Genomic DNA, 15851 nt, shown 5'->3' on the forward strand with positions numbered 1-15851 from the left:
ATAGTTGAATGCAGAAGCCAATGTAAGAAGCCATATATATCAGTTTTCTATTACTGTGTAAAAAATTATCACTTTAGCAGCTTAAGGCAACGCTCACTTATTATATCAGTTTTCCTGGGTTGGGAGTCTAGGTTCAGATGAGCTCCTCAGGGTTTTTGCTCAGGGTCTCACAAAGCTAAAATCAAGGAGTTGGCCAGGGCTGCAATCTCATCTAAGGCTCAAATCCTTATCCAAGCTCACTGGTTGTAGGCAGAATTTAGTGTCTTGTAGCACTGAAGGCCTTATTTAATGGCTAGCTGTTGGCTAAGGACTGCTCTAAGCAACTAGAGGTCATCCACAGGTCCTTGCCACATGGTCCTCTCACAACATGGTCACGTATTTCTTTAAAGCCAGCAGGGAAAACGCCTTCCAGTCAGCTATGATAGAGTCATATATAACATAATATGATTATGGGTCACTCTATTTTCCCTTTTGCCATATTCTTTTAGCTAGAAGCAAGGCACAGATTTTCCTGCACTCACAAAACTCACTGGTAACACTTTAGGGTGTTTGTACCACTCCAGACATTAGATTTGCAAAATGTAAAACAATGCTACTGTTTGTTTTGTTGTTGTTGTTGCTGTTTTTGAGACAGGGTCTCACTCCGTGGCCCAGGCTGGAGTGCAGTGGTTCGATCATGACTCACTGCAGCCTCGATCTCCTAGGCTCAGGTGATCCTCCTACCTTAGCCTCCCAGGTAGCTGGGACTACAGGCATATGCTACCACACCTGGCTATTTTTTTTTGTATTTTTAGTACTGGTGAGGTTTCACCATGTTGCCTAGGCTGGTCTCAAAACTAAAGCAATCTGCACACCTTGGTCTCCCACAGTGTTGAGATTACAGGTTTGAGCCACCACACCTGGCCTAATTATTATTTCATAAACATATATTATTTATACTAATATATAATGAGTTTCTAGTTGTTATTTTTTTGAATTTTAGAAATTTATTATTTATTCTTAAGTGCCAGCTTAATACTGCAGAACATTTCAAATCACCCTTGATAACCCACTTTCTTTTCTCCCACCCAAATTCTTGATCAAGAGTTATTCAAGTAACGACATGCTCTTCTCTCTTCTGTATAAAACTTTATGAAACAAAGGCAAAAGATTGTGTATATCTTGCTGGAAAATGCTGCTCAGGGATCTGGAGATGGTAGCTGCCTGGGCTCCCTTCACTGTTCAGGTCCTGAAAGACTCTTGTTCATGAACTGTCTTGTCACAAAGCAAGTCCACCACTTGCTGGGTTTATCATTCTGAGGGTCAAAAACTTGCTCACAAAGTCTCTGTCCAGTCTCTTGCCTTAGCTGATGTAAATAGGCTCTCATTACTTCATCTTCCTGTTTGTTTGCAGGTTTGGCATAAATTGCATTAAATAGAAAACGAGGCTCTCCAGGAATAGGAAAATTAGCGATTCCCAGTGTATACATTTCTTTCTCACCTTGGCTTCTGGAATTACACTTCTGGAGTTTCTTCAGACACTCAGAAATGTAGAGGTGTATATATCAAGGTCCTATCAGCTTCATTCTTACTTTCATCGTTTTTGAAGAAGACATTGGCCTTGAAATAACAGATGGCTTCATCCAAAATATCTGTATCTTTTGTCTCTCTGGGGGCAGGTCCTTTGAATTGACTTCTGATAGGTAAGAGTGCCATGTTTCCAATGAGTTTGGTGTCAGGATCCATGAGAGAAGAGTGGTAAGCCGGCATCTTGGCAGTACCCGGGTTTCCTCTAATTGTTATTTTAAACAAATTAGTAATGAATTATATTTCTTAATTTCAATTGTAATTCCTAATACAGAAATTAAATTTTTTTTGAGACAGAGTCTTACTCTGTCACCCAGACTGTAGTGCAGTGGTGCCATCATAGCTCATAATACAGTAAATGTTGATAGACACTATTCACATTAACAGCAGCTCTTTGGGCTCCTTAATAAATTGTCAGAGGCCGGGTGCGGTGGCTCAAGCCTATAATCCCAGCACTTTGGGAGGCCAAGACGGGCAGATCACGAGGTCAGGAGATCGAGACCATCCTGGACACGGTGAAACCCCGTCTCTACTAAAAAAATACAAAAAATTAGATGGGCGAGGTGGCGGGTGCCTGTAGTCCCAGCTACTCCGGAGGCTGAGCCAGGAGAATGGCGTGAACCTGGGAGGCGGAGCTTGCAGTGAGCCGAGATGGCGCCACTGCACTCCAGCCTGGGCGACAGAGCAAGACTCCTCAAAAAATAAATAAATAAATAAAAATAAATTGTCAGAGGGGAGATGGAATGAGAACTATTAATATAATAACACCAAATAGTTGGAATTTTCCAAACTTTTTTTGTGATCCATAGAAATGCATTTTACATTGTGACCTAGCATATACGTACACATGCATATGCATATTACATGGATATATAACTGAGGCAAAAATTTCATGAAATACTTTTTTTGAGACAGAGTTTCACTCTTGTTGCACAGGCTGGAGTGCAATGACACAATTCCAGCTCACTGCAACCTCTGCCTCCCGGGTTCAAGCAATTCTCCTGCCTCAGCCTCCCAAATAGCTGGTATTACAGGCGTGTACCACCACGCCCAGCTAATTTTGTACTTTAAGTAGAGACGGGGTTTCACCATGTTGGTCAGGCTGTTTTCGAACTCCTGACCTTGAGTGAGCCACTCGCCTCGGCCTCCCAAAGTGCTGGGATTACAGATGTGAGCTACGGCGCCCAGCCTGATATCATGAAATAATACTTATTCTTATGTGAAGTGCACACTGATATTTTCTACTCTATTGCTTATCTTTTAAAATTTCTGGTCACAGTCTAAATCATTGGTTTCATTAAAAACTAAATAGGTCAGGACCTAAAGTCTGAAAATACTGTTTGATCATTAGAACCAGTTGAAAAGCATTAAAAAATACAGATTTCCAGGGCCTCAGAAACTGAGATTCTGGTTTTAATGGGTTGGTGTGGGGGAACTAAAATCTCTGTTTATTCTGTTTCCCAAATGCTTTGATAACTTTGGAATCACTGCTGTAGTCTAGATTCTTGCTACTCAAAGGGTAGTTGTCAGACCACCATGAACATTATCTGGCAGTTGCTAGAAATGCAGAATCTTGAGCGTCATTTTGAGATCTATTAAATAAGAATCTGCATTTAACAAGATCCCATAGATCAGCGGTTTGTAACCATTTTGGCACCAGGGATTGGTTTCATGGAGGATAATTTTTCCATGGACTGGCAGGGGATGGTGATGGTTTGGGGATGATTCAAGTGCATTGTATTTATTGCGCATTTTTTTTTTTTTTTTTTTTTGAGACAGTCTCGGTCTGTTGCCCAGGCTGGAGTGCAGTTGTGCAATCTTGGCTCACTGTAACCACTGCCTCCTGGGTTAGAGAGATTCTCATGCCTCAGCCTCCAGAGTAGCTGGGACTATAGGTGTGTGCCACCACACCCGGCTAATTTTCCTATTTTTTAGTAGAGATGGGGTTTCATCATGTTGGTCAAGGCTGGTCTCAAACTCCTGGCCTCAAATGATCCACCACCTCTGCCTCAGTCTCCCAAAGTACTAGGATTACAGGTGTGAGCCACCATGCCTGGCCAGTGCACTTTACTTCTATTATTACATTGTAATATATAATGAAATAATTAATTGTACAACTCACCATAATGTAGAATCAGTGGGAGTCCTGAGATTGTTTTCCTGCAACTAGGCAGTCCCATCTGGGGGGTGATGGGAGTCAGTGACAGACCATCAGGCATTAGATTCTCATAAGGAGCATGTAACCTAGATCCCTCACATGCACAGTTCACAATAGGATTCACACTTCTATGAGAATCTAATGCTGCTGCTGATGTGACGAGGCGGAGCTCAGGTGGTAATGAGAGTGATGGGGAGTGGTTGTAAAAGTAGATGAAGCTTTACTCACTTGCCCACTGGTCGCCTCCTGCTGTGCAGCCAGGTCCCTAACAGGCCACAGACCAGTACCAATCTGTGCCCCAGGGCTTAGGGACCCCTGCATTAGATGATTAATATTTACATTGAATTTTGAGAAGCACTGGTTGGGTGCAGTGGTTCACAGCTGTAATCCCAGCTCTTTGTGGGGCCAAGGCAGGCAGATCACTTGAGGCCAGGAGTTCGAGACCAGCCTGGCCAACATGGCGAAACACTGTCTCTACTAAAAATACAAAAATTAGTTGGGTGTGGTGGCCTCCCAGCTACTTGGGAGGCTGAGGGAGGAGAATCGCTTCAAACCAGGAGGCGGTTTTGAGGCCAGGAGTTCAAGACCAGCCTGGCCAACATGGCAAAACCCCATCTTTACTAAAAATACAAAAAAATTAGCTGGGCATAGTGTTGCGTGCCTGTAGTCTCAGCTAACCAGGTGGCTGAGGCAGAAGAATCGCTTGAACCCAGGAGGCGATGTTGCAGTGAGCTGAGATCACACCACTGCACTCCAGCCTGAGCAACAAAGCAAGACTCTGTCTCAAAATAAATAAAAAAAATAAAATAGAGATGATGATATCAACAAACTCTTATCAGTGACATATTTGAGAGGTATAGTAAAAGAGTGCTTCACTATACTTTTTGTAAAATTCCACACAAAGCATTTAAAAATCTAATTTATGGGATGTCTTTTTAAAATGGTCACTTCTATAATGTATTTATATTTATAGCACAATTAATTTGTATGCAATAAAAATATAAAATCTACAAATTACGGAATATGCCAGTGTCTCAGTCCATTCCTGCTGCCATAACAAAATAACTTAGAGTGGGTAACTTATAAACAACAGAAATTTATTTCTCATAGTTCTGGAGATTGGAAAGTACAAAATCAGCACCAGCATGTTCAGTGTCACTCTCTGCTTCCAAAATGGTGCTTTCTTGGTGCATACACATATGGTAGAAAGGGTGAAAAGGAACAAGCAGCTTCCTTGCACCTTATATAAGGTCATCAACCCCATTTATAAGAGCTCTGCCCTCATGACTTAATTACTTCCTAAAGACCCCACCTCTGGCCGGGCGCGGTGGCTCAAGCCTGTAATCCCAGCACTTTGGGAGGCCGAGACGGGTGGATCACAAGGTCAGGAGATCGAGACCATCCTGGCTAACATGGTGAAACCCCGTCTCTACTAAAAATACAAAAAACTAGCCGGGCGAGGTGGCGGCGCCTGTAGTCCCAGCTACTCGGGAGGCTGAGGCAGGAGAATGGCGTAAACCCGGGAGGCAGAGCTTGCAGTGAGCTGAGATCTGGCCACTGCACTCCAGCCTGGGTGACAGAGCGAGACTCCGTCTCAAAAAAAAAAAAAAAAAAAAGACCCCACCTCTTAATTCTAGCATATTGGCAATTATGTTTCAACATATGAATTTTGGGGGGTACATTTAGACCACAGCAGCCAATTTCCTAGTTCATGACATATATGTGAACATCCTGGAATACAGAGGGGTTGGGAGTATACGTAACTCTCCATCTATGTATTTCCACAATCCCAATAACATTTTACACTCATACTGACACTCCAAATACTCTTTCTCCTCTTTCTGTGTTGGTTTCTACTTTTCTGGTTAGTAATTGCCAAAGCAGGAAAATAAGAAAGCCCACGACAACGGAACTATCCAGAGTTTCGTTTCTTTATACAAGAATATTGTGTCCTGGCTGGGCACAGTGGCTCATGCCTGTAATCCCAGCACTTTGGGAGGCAGAGGCTGGTGGATCACTTGAGGCCAGGAGTTCGAAAAAAGAAAACAGTCCATTTATAACCTAAAATGCCTTTATTTCTTCAGTAAATAAGAAAATGAAAAACAAACATAAAAACTCTGTATCCTCTGCTGGTGCATTTCAGAAATGTCACCATTTCAAACATAAGGAAATAACTTTCTTGATACATAAATACTAGAAGCCCAAGAAAATATGAGGGGGAAATTATAGTCATATGCTAAATATCTCTGTAATCAAAGATAAAGATGCTTAATTTATGTACAATCCTATTATAATTTACCCTGAGTTAATATCCTTGGGGAAAAGAATTCTTTAAGAATTCCATTCGGTAAAACACTACATTAGGATAATATGAACAACATATTGTTTTATTTTTAAAAATATGTTTAGAGACAGGGTCTTGCTCTGTCACCCTGGCTGGAGTACAGTGGTGTAATCATAGTTCACTGCAGCCTCAAACTCCTGGGCTCAAGCGATCTTCCTACCTCAGCTTCCCAAGTAGCCAGGACTACAGGTTGGCATCATCATGTCTGGCTAATTTTTCTTTTTTTTTTTTTTTTTTTTTTTTGTAGAGATGGGGGTCTCTGTTGCCCAAGCTTGTCTCAAACTCCTGAGGGCTCAAGCGATCCTTCTGCTTTGGTGTCCCAACGTGCTGAGATTACAGGCGTGAGCTATTGAGCCTGGCCTATGAACATACTAAACTCTAACATTGTCACAGAATGATACTCCAGATTATTTTAAAGTTGTCTGCCTCAACAACATAACAGTACCAAAATTTCCAATTAAAAAAAATCAACTAGACACGGTGGCTCACACTTGTAATCTTCCTTTTGGGAGGCCAAGGTGGGGCCATTCCTTGAGCCCAGGAGTACAAGACCAGGCTGGGCAACACAGAAAGACCATGTCTCCACAAAAAAATTTAAAAATTAGCCAACCATGGTGGTGTGCACCTGTGGTTCCAGCTACTTGGGAGGCTGAAGTGGGAGGATCATTTGAGTCCAAGAGGTCTAGGTTGCAGTGAGCCATGATCATACTCTCACACTCCAGCCTGGGTGACAGAGCAAGACCCTGAATAAATGAATGAATGAATGAATATTAAAAAAATCAAACTAGCCCTCTCTTTTCATCATTTACTTCTAACAGTAGTTTGTTTTACAAGCAAATATCAAGTACACGGTTAGATGGGATACACATTCACTCATAAACCTAAGTGACCAAAAATCCCAAGGATCTGTAAAACTATCAAAGGCAACATAAAAGGCTGACCTGGCAAATTGCTTTCTGTTTTTGTTTGTTGTTTTTTGTAGAGTCTTGCTCTGGTGCCCAGGCTGGAGTGCAGTGGTATGATCTTGGCTCACTGCAGCCTCTGCCTCCCGAGCTCAAGTAATCCTCCCACCTCAGCCTCCCGAGTAGCTGGGACTACAGGTATGTGCCACAATGACTGGCTACATTTGTGTGTGTGTGGAGACAGGGTTTCACCATTTTGGCCAGGCTGGTCTCAAACTCCGCTCAAGCAATCTGCCTGCCTTGGCCTCCTAAAGTGCGGGGATTACAAGCATCAGTCACTGCACTTGATCTGCTTTCTTATTTTATAAAACACTGTGATAATTTTTTTCTTACATAATTTTTATTTTTTTCCACTTTCATTTTAGACTTAGGGGGTAGATGTGCAGGCTTGATTCCTGGGTATATTGCATGATGTGATCATTTTTAGACCTGAAAACTTTTTATTGGAAACTCATAATCAGTATACCTAATGTAAAAGAAGATTACATCATGCTCTAAAAACAAATATTTGTGATTATGAAAATCTGTAATATTTGTTGAAAGAGGAAGATGTAATTGCAAATGTAAACATAAAATGTGGGAAGAAAAACTAAGTAAGAAGTACATGGGCTGGGTGTGGTGGCTCACACCTGTAATCCCAGTACTTTGGGAGGCTGAGGCAGGTGGATCACCTGAGGTTAGGAGTTTGAGACCAGCCTGGCCAACATGGTGAAACCCTGTCTTTACTAAAAATACAAAAATTAGCTGGGTGTGGTGGTGCACGCCTGTAAGCCCAGCTACTTGGGAGGCTGAGGCATGAGAATCGCTTGAACCCAGGAGGCAGAGGTTGCAGTGAGCTGAGATGGCACCACTGCACTCCAGCCTGGGTGACAAGAGCGAAACTCTGTCTCAAAAACAACAACAAAAAAGAAGTACATAGAGTCCAAGCAAGGTAGTTCACGCCTGTACTGCCAGCACTTTGGGAGGCCGCAGGGAGCAGAAAACCTGAGGTCAGGAGTTCGAGACTAGCCTGGTCAAAATAGTGAAACCCTGTCTCTACTAAAAATACAAAATTAGCTGGGCATGCTGGTGCGGGCCTGTAGTCCCAGATACTCAGGAGGCTGAGACAGGAGAAGTGCTTGAACCTGGGAGGTGGAGGTTGCAGTGAGGCGACATTGCCCCTTTGCACTCCAGCCTGGGCAACAAGGAGCGAAACTGTCTCAAAAAAAAAAAAAAAAAAAAAAAGGACATGGAAAAGACTTTACCTTTTTCATGGCATCTGTAAGTTTTCTGCCTTGCATATAACTTTGGTAAAAGTATTTTATACGTAATAATTAGGCATAATATTCAAGAAAGCAGACTTACTCTCCTCCTTCCCTGTAACATATCTAAATATAAAATAAGTACCCTAGAATTGCCACAACTGGCTTAGACTTAAGGCTCTCAAGTTTTGCATGTGGGCTTTCAAAGACAAAATATAATTTCCAAACTCTTTATTATGTGGTTTACAGAGCATCTGAAGATTGGTTTCATGAGTCTGAACTTGGTATGAAAGACGTTCAAATTCAAATCCCCAGGCCAGCGCATCAGTGTTTTTGTAGGCTTCACAGTGCTGGGCTCTGCATCCTTCTTTGGCCGCCTTACACCAAAAGGCTGAGTTTGGAAATCAAAAGGGTCAGCCCGGTTTCAGTCCCTCTGCAGACAATAAGTAGAACAGATTAGAATAGATTCACTACTTATTTTATTATACATAATACTTTTATTTTTCCCAATACTTACAGTAGAAAAAAGAAATTTTGCACATCATTGTTTTTTAGATGAGAACATGTTAAGCCTTGAAAAGTAAGTTAAATTAACACGGGAGCTTTACTTCAAAATCTAAACTTATAGTCTTTAAAATGCTAATAATACTATTAATCATCAAGTTTTACCATTAAACAAATGTTTTACATACAGTGGCTTTATTTCAGACTCCATTTCCTGTGGCCTAAAAAATGGGAGAAAAATAAACTTCAACTACAAAAATCTAAATTTCAAATAAGAGGCTATTCTATGTGGAAAAAACACAAACAAGCATTTATAAAGACTGAATAGAAATTAATGGAAATGAAAATAACTGACAGTAAATTTCTTGGATTTGTAAATTTTGAATACTTATTTTGAAGGCTGGAATGTTTAGCAACTTTTAACCTTAAATTATTTCAAATCAATCAAGTACTTAGTTTTGAGGAAATCTGGTGAGGGTGAGGCTCATTAGTGAGTTTTTAATCCACAAAAATAAAATCCAATTCCAATTACCAAGTAATATTTAGAGTTATCTTAGATTATACAGCTGGCCACATATTTTAGGGAGGTACAACAGTTTATAATGGGACACAATACTTTGCACTTATTAAAGGTTAATTCATATTGTATCTTTATCCTTTTTTCCCTTAAAAAAATTTTCATTTTATTTATTCTTACTTTATTATAGTTTTCCTTTTTCCCAGAAATCACCACAACATTACAGTCTGGTATTTAGTATATAAGCATATTTGTTCTTCAGCATAGTTAACATTTTCCATTAGCATCTGATGCCATCCTACTGTTAATTCTGTTAACTCTGCTGCCTAGATTGCTAGACCCCAACCACAGCTTGGCAGAGAGTGAAGGGAGGTTTTGTTTTTGTACCCCTTTAATCTGGTCTAGTGCAACAGGAAAGAAGAGCTCTCTGCCATTTCAGGTACCCAGACTAATGTTAGGAAGGGAAAAAGCTTTAATTCTGAGTAAAATTCAGAGTATTCATTATTGCAACTATTAAGGAGAATATTCAAAACTTGGAAATAAGGTTAAGCGATGGCTGCATGACCTTTTAATGCCATGCTAGAGCACTGTTTAAAAAGGCTGCCTAACAGTCATCTAATTCTCCAGGGAAAGTAATTTTGTTGGACACTATATTCACTATGGCTTGGAGCTAACATATCTACATAAACAAACAATTTTATAGCTAGAGGCTAACTTAAATAAAATGGATGAAGTGTGACAATTCTCTTTTCTGACCAGTAGAAAGAGCATCTTTAAAGATTATACTTTCATCGCCCTATAGAACCTAACCAGTTTTGTACCTAATTTAGCAATCTTATCTCAGCATTCCTTTTCCCCCCATTCATTATAAAAAACAATAACCAAGTTTTTAATATTACCATTTCAACTAACTTTTTCATCCTACTGTTTCCCTCACTGAGTTAAATGAAACTTGGGCACATGCCCCCAATCTATTTTATTCTAATTTGAACCTATTTAACTCTCCTCTTAGAATTATGTTTCTATGCAGTGGCTCAAGCCTGTAATCCCTGCACTCTGGGAGGCAGAGGGCAGGTAGATCAGGAGGTCAGGAGTTCAAGACCAGCCTGGCCAAGATGGTGAAACCCCATCTCTACTAAAAATACAAAAACTAGCTGGGCATGGTGGCAAGTGCCTGTAATCCCAGCTACTCGGGAGGCTGAGGCAGGAGAATCGCTTGAACTCGGGCGACAGAGGTTACAGTGAGCTGAGATGGTGCCACTGCATTCCAGACTGGGTGACAGAACAAGACTCCATCTCAAAAAAAAGAATCATATTTCTAAGATTACAAGAATTTTATCTTATATCACTGGGGCCAGAAATTCTGCTACACGGCTATCACTAGCTGTAAGGGAGGCTGGGAATTTGAAGATTCACTTTTTAGTCTTTGTAAGCTAAGAAGGAAAAAAGAGCTTTCAAGAGACCAAACCTATAATAACTGTCACTAAAAATGCATGTGTGGTAGTAATGGCAGGGGAATGGTGAGAGAGAATAATCAAGAATGATCCCCAGATCAGGCTTAGGTTGCAAATCTACTAATATGAAGAACTCTGGAGAAGAAACAGGTCAATACTAAGCACTGAGAAATTAAAAGCTTTATTATTATTATTATTTTGAGATGACATCCACTGATTCAGCCCTGACATTATGTACAATTGCTATGTGCTGGATTTTTTTTTTTTTTTTCTGAGATGGAGTCACTCTGTTGCCCAGGCTGGAGTGCAGTGGTACCATCTAGACTCACTGCAACCTCTAGCTCCCAGGTTCAAGCAATTCTTGTGCCTCAGCCTCCTGAGTATTTGGGATTACAAGCAGGCACCACCATACTTGGTAATTTTTGTATTTTTAGTAGAGACAGGGTTTCACCGTGTTGGCCAGGCTGGTCTTGAACTCCTGACCTCAAGTGAACTCCTGCCTCAGCCTCCCAAAGTGCTGGGATTACAGGCATGTGCCACTGTGCCCAGCCTGTGCTGGAGATTTTAAAGGAAGAAAAGTAATTTATAATTATCCAAATCCTTGTAATAGTTGGTCAGTTGGGTGGCAAATCCCAGCCTATCAATTATACAGTAGAGTGCCCCATCCAATGAAACAGTTTATGACAGAATGCTTGCATTAGACATTGCTTGTATTAGACACTGGATTTGTGGCCTCCAGGAAAATTTTCCAAGCAAATGACTCTATTTACCTCCAATTTACTACAAAACAAACACCTGCAATGTAGGAATTACTTAGAAATTTTAGTTCAAGTATGTACTAAACACAAATGAAACGTTTTTATAGAGTATAGAAGAACTGTAAAAACACAATGCAATGTTTATTTTCAGATACGGTTGTCCCTCAGTCTACATGGAAGTCTGGTTCTAGGACCTCTGCATATACCAAAATTCATGCATACTCAAGTCTCACGGTTAGCTTTGTGGAACCAGCCAACAAAAAGTTCGCCCTCAGTATATGCAGGTTTCGCATCCCACAAATACTGTATTGTCAATCCACGTTTGGTTGAAATAAATTTACATGTAAGTGGACTTTTGAAGTTCCAACCATGTTGTTGATGGGTTAACTATACTTAACTTTATAAATACCATCAGCAACAACCATATTACCTTTTTCCTAGGAAAAATATCTGATGGTATTTATAAAGTTAAGTATATTTAAACCCTTTATCTGTCAAACATTGATTTTAGAATTTGATAAGGTTTAATTACTAACCAGATTATTCCTCTTCTACAATTTGACTAGTTGGTTATGTGGAAAATAAGGACACCAATCACACCAAGGTGGGATGATACTATAACACGATTGGGTACCTATGACCGAGTCCTCTACTGAGTATGAAAACTTGTAGCCTGCCAAGTCGTCCTGAAGTCCACCAATCTTTATTATACTTATTTTAAAGGAATCATCCATTTTGTAAAACTTTTAATTTCCAAAATTTGTACTGCTTTAAATTTGGGAACTTTGTGCACAGTATTAAAAAAACCATTTAGGATGATCCCTTAATAAGATTTATCCCATTAAAACAATGAATTTCTATAAAACTATGTCTTCCAGACTCTATATCCAGTTACTAGGTCATACAGATTTTACCTTTGCAGTATCTCTTCTATCTATTCTTTTCAACCCCTTAATCACTGTCTTTAGTCTGATCTACAAATTGGCTGTATTAATATTTATCTTCCTCACTAGGCTACAATAGCTTCCTGCAGGTTTTTTCCTTCCAAATCATTCTGATATTGAATTATATTCCTAGAACAAAGGTTAGAAAATGTCATTTCTGTTTTAAGATGTTCAAATGTTCCCAATGCCTACAGAGTAAAATCCAAACTAGTCCCAAACTACTTCTTTGGTTTCATTTCTTACTACCTGCCACTTCTCACTTTATGCTCCAGTTTCAACTGCAAATATCCTAATTCAAAATGAACTTTTGTTCCTATTTGCCTTTGCTAATGCTTTTCCCTCAGCCTGGAATGCTCTTTACCCTTTCTTCTGCCTAGTAAAATATACTCATCCTTTAAGATTTGATTCAAATACCATCATCTCCTTTGGGGAGGACTACATGTCTACCAATCTGAAACAGATTAATAATTGCTCTGGGCACCCATGGAATTGTACTCTTACAGAAGCATTTATTTTCCATTAGTTTCTGCCTTCTTGGAGCCCATAGAAAAAAAGAGTGAATAAATATAAAATAAGAAACATAGTCACAAATACAGGCATAAAGTGTTCAAGTTCAGATACCATATTAAGCAAGTTAATTTTTTTTTTCTTTTTTGAGATGGAGTTTCGCTGTTGGTGCCCAGGCTAGAGTGCAATGGCGCGATCTCGGCTCACTGCAACCTCCACCTCCGGGTTCAAGTCATTCTCCTGCCTCAGCCTCCCAAGTAGCTGGGATTACAGGTGTCTGCCACCATGCTGGGATTACAGGTGTGAGCCAGCGCACCCAGTCAAGTTAAAGCAATTTCTAAATGTATTTGTAAAGCACCTGATTTGTTAAAGCAGATAGTATCCTAACTATTCCGTACAAGATGAAAACCATCTTTGTCATTTTGATCATATTTGAGAGTCACAGGACATTTTTACTTAATTTTTTTTTTTTTTTTTTTTCCGCAGGTTGTAGTGGCTCACGCCTGTAATCCCAGCATTTTGGGATGCCAAGGCAGGTGGATCACCTGAGGTCAGCAGTTTGAGACCCCATCTCTACTAAAAATGCAAAAATTAGCCAGGCATGGTGGCATGCACCTGTGGTCCCAGCTACTCGGGAGCCTGAGACAGGAGAACCACTTGAACCTGGGAGGCAGAGGTTGCAGTGAGCAGAGATCATGCCACTGCACTCCAACCTACACAATAGAGCAAGACTCCATCTCAAAAAAATTTTGTTGTTGTTGTTGAGACAGGGTCTCACTCCGAATGCAGTGATGTGATCACAGTTCACTGTAACTTCAAACTCTTGGGCCCAAACTATCCTCTCACTCCAGTCTCCTGAGTAGCTGGAACCACAGATGCATACCATCACAACTGGCTAATTAAAAATTTTTTTATAGAGATGGGGTCTCACTATACTGTCCAGGCTGATCTGAACTCCTTGCCTCAAGCAATGCTCCTGGCTTGGCCTCTCAAAGTAGTGGGATTATAGGCCACCATGTCTGGCCCATTTTAAATTTTCAATAAAATTTTTTTTCTAACGACATTGTAATTCTGTATTTTAATTATATCATGTGAGTACAAGAACATTATATGAAACTATGCTACGTTAATACATATTTTCAAAAATAAACTTTGAAGGAGATACCTGTTCACTGAATGTCATCTCAGAGTACAGAGATAAAATCCAATTGGCAATTTTTGATGCTTTGAAGTATGTGGGATTGCTACTATTCTTGATAAATTTAAGAGATGAATGCAGTTTATATAACCAACAAGAAAAATTACACACATAATTTTTTCCTTAACATGTCGTACACTGTGATTTGTAGTAAACCAGGCTGGGTGTGATGGCTCATGCCTCTAATCCCAGCACTTTGGGAGGCTGAGGCAGGAGGATTTCTTGAGCCCAGTTAGAGACCAGCCTGAGCAACATGGCAAACCCCCATGTCTACAAAAAATAGCCAGATGTGATGGTGCATGCCTGCAGTCCCAGCTACTCGGGAGGCAGAGGTGGGAGAACTGCCTGAGCCCAGGGAGGTTGAGGCTGCAGTGAGCTGTGATCGTGTCACTGCACTTTAGCCTGGGCGACAGAGTGAGACTCTATCTCAAAAACAGAAAAAAATAAAAAAAAAAAAAAGTAAACCAACTACCAAAGTACTGCAAAATAAATTTCTTAAACATGAAACACATGATACTTTGGAAAGGTGACATATGTGGCTGTTTCCTCCTTTTCTTCCTTCTCTTTCTTTTTCTTGGTGTTTCATATTTTGTCCTTAAAACAAAATGAAACATATTAATGATTGCTTCAATAAAAAAAGACACACAGACCTTACTTATTTTTTAGTAGTGATTACATTCATGGCCCAAAATTTAAAAAGCAAAACATCTCCCTTCCACCTATCAACCAGCCATCTAAATTTTCCCTTAGTCACTTACGGTTGTTAAACAAAATGCCACAGGTGGGTGGCTTAAACAGACATTTCTCACAGTTCTAGAGATTTGGAACCCCAAGATTAAGTTGTCATCAGATTCAATGTCTGGTTAGGGCCCACTTCCTGGTCTCCAGACTATCTCTTATCATGGCATCCCCACAGAGTTGAGAGAGGAAGCTCTAGTATCTCTTCTTCTTCCTCTTTTTTTTTTTTTTTCTTGAAACGGAGTCTCGCTCTGTCACCCAAGCTGGAGTGCAGTGGTACAATCTCGGCTCACTGCAACTTCCGTCCCCTGGGTTCAATCAATTTTCCTGCCTCAGTCTCCAGAGTAGCTGGGGTTACAGGCATGCACTACCACACCCTGTTAATTTTTATATTTTCAGTAGAGACAGGGTTTTACCATGTTGGCCAGGCTGGTCTCGAACTCCTGACCTCAAGTGATCTGCCTACCTTAGCCTGCCAAAGTGCTGGAATTATAAGGGTGAGTCACCGCACCCGGCCTCTTCCTCTTGTTATAAGAGCACTAATCCCATCATGGGATATCTACTCTCATGATCTCATCTAATCCTAATTACCTCCCAAAGGCCCCACCATCTAATACATTGTTGGGGGATTAGGATTTTAGCATATGAATTTTGGAGGAACACATTTGGTCCATAATATTTCCCAAAGGTAACAACAAATCTTACAGTTTTTTTTTTTTTTTTTGGCATATCTTTCCAAAGATACTTGTATGCATTTATAGGTTACTAAGTATATATGTTCTCTCTTCAACACCACTACTTCCATAAATGGCAACATATTTTACACACCATCCTGTGTGGCTATAACTTGAAGCCATTCTTAATCAGTAAGCAAAGGATTACTTAGTAATTTTTTATGATTGCAATATATTCCATTGTATAGAGATTCCAGAATTTAATCAGCCTACTACAGATGGACAA

General features: G+C 40.2%; 1 protein-coding gene and 1 pseudogene across 1 annotated transcript in view; both read right to left on the bottom strand.

The window, feature by feature from the left end:
- Positions 1-1214: 1214 nt before the first annotated feature.
- Positions 1215-1749, bottom strand: LOC104669514 (annotated as a pseudogene).
- Positions 1750-8487: 6738 nt separating this feature from the next.
- LOC104669507 (putative uncharacterized protein encoded by LINC00467 homolog) overlaps positions 8488-15851 on the bottom strand; it is a 63228-nt gene continuing 55864 nt past the window's right edge. The window contains exons 5-6 of the mRNA XM_010372496.1: positions 14671-14747; positions 8488-8704 (exon numbers count right to left, since the gene is read on the bottom strand). Of these exons, the coding sequence (XP_010370798.1) occupies positions 14736-14747 (12 nt within the window). The 3' untranslated portion in view covers positions 8488-8704; positions 14671-14735. The remainder of the gene's footprint in view (positions 8705-14670; positions 14748-15851) is intronic.

The sequence above is a fragment of the Rhinopithecus roxellana genome, chromosome 8, assembly GCF_007565055.1.
Source record: "Rhinopithecus roxellana isolate Shanxi Qingling chromosome 8, ASM756505v1, whole genome shotgun sequence".
Lineage (NCBI taxonomy): Eukaryota > Metazoa > Chordata > Mammalia > Primates > Cercopithecidae > Rhinopithecus > Rhinopithecus roxellana.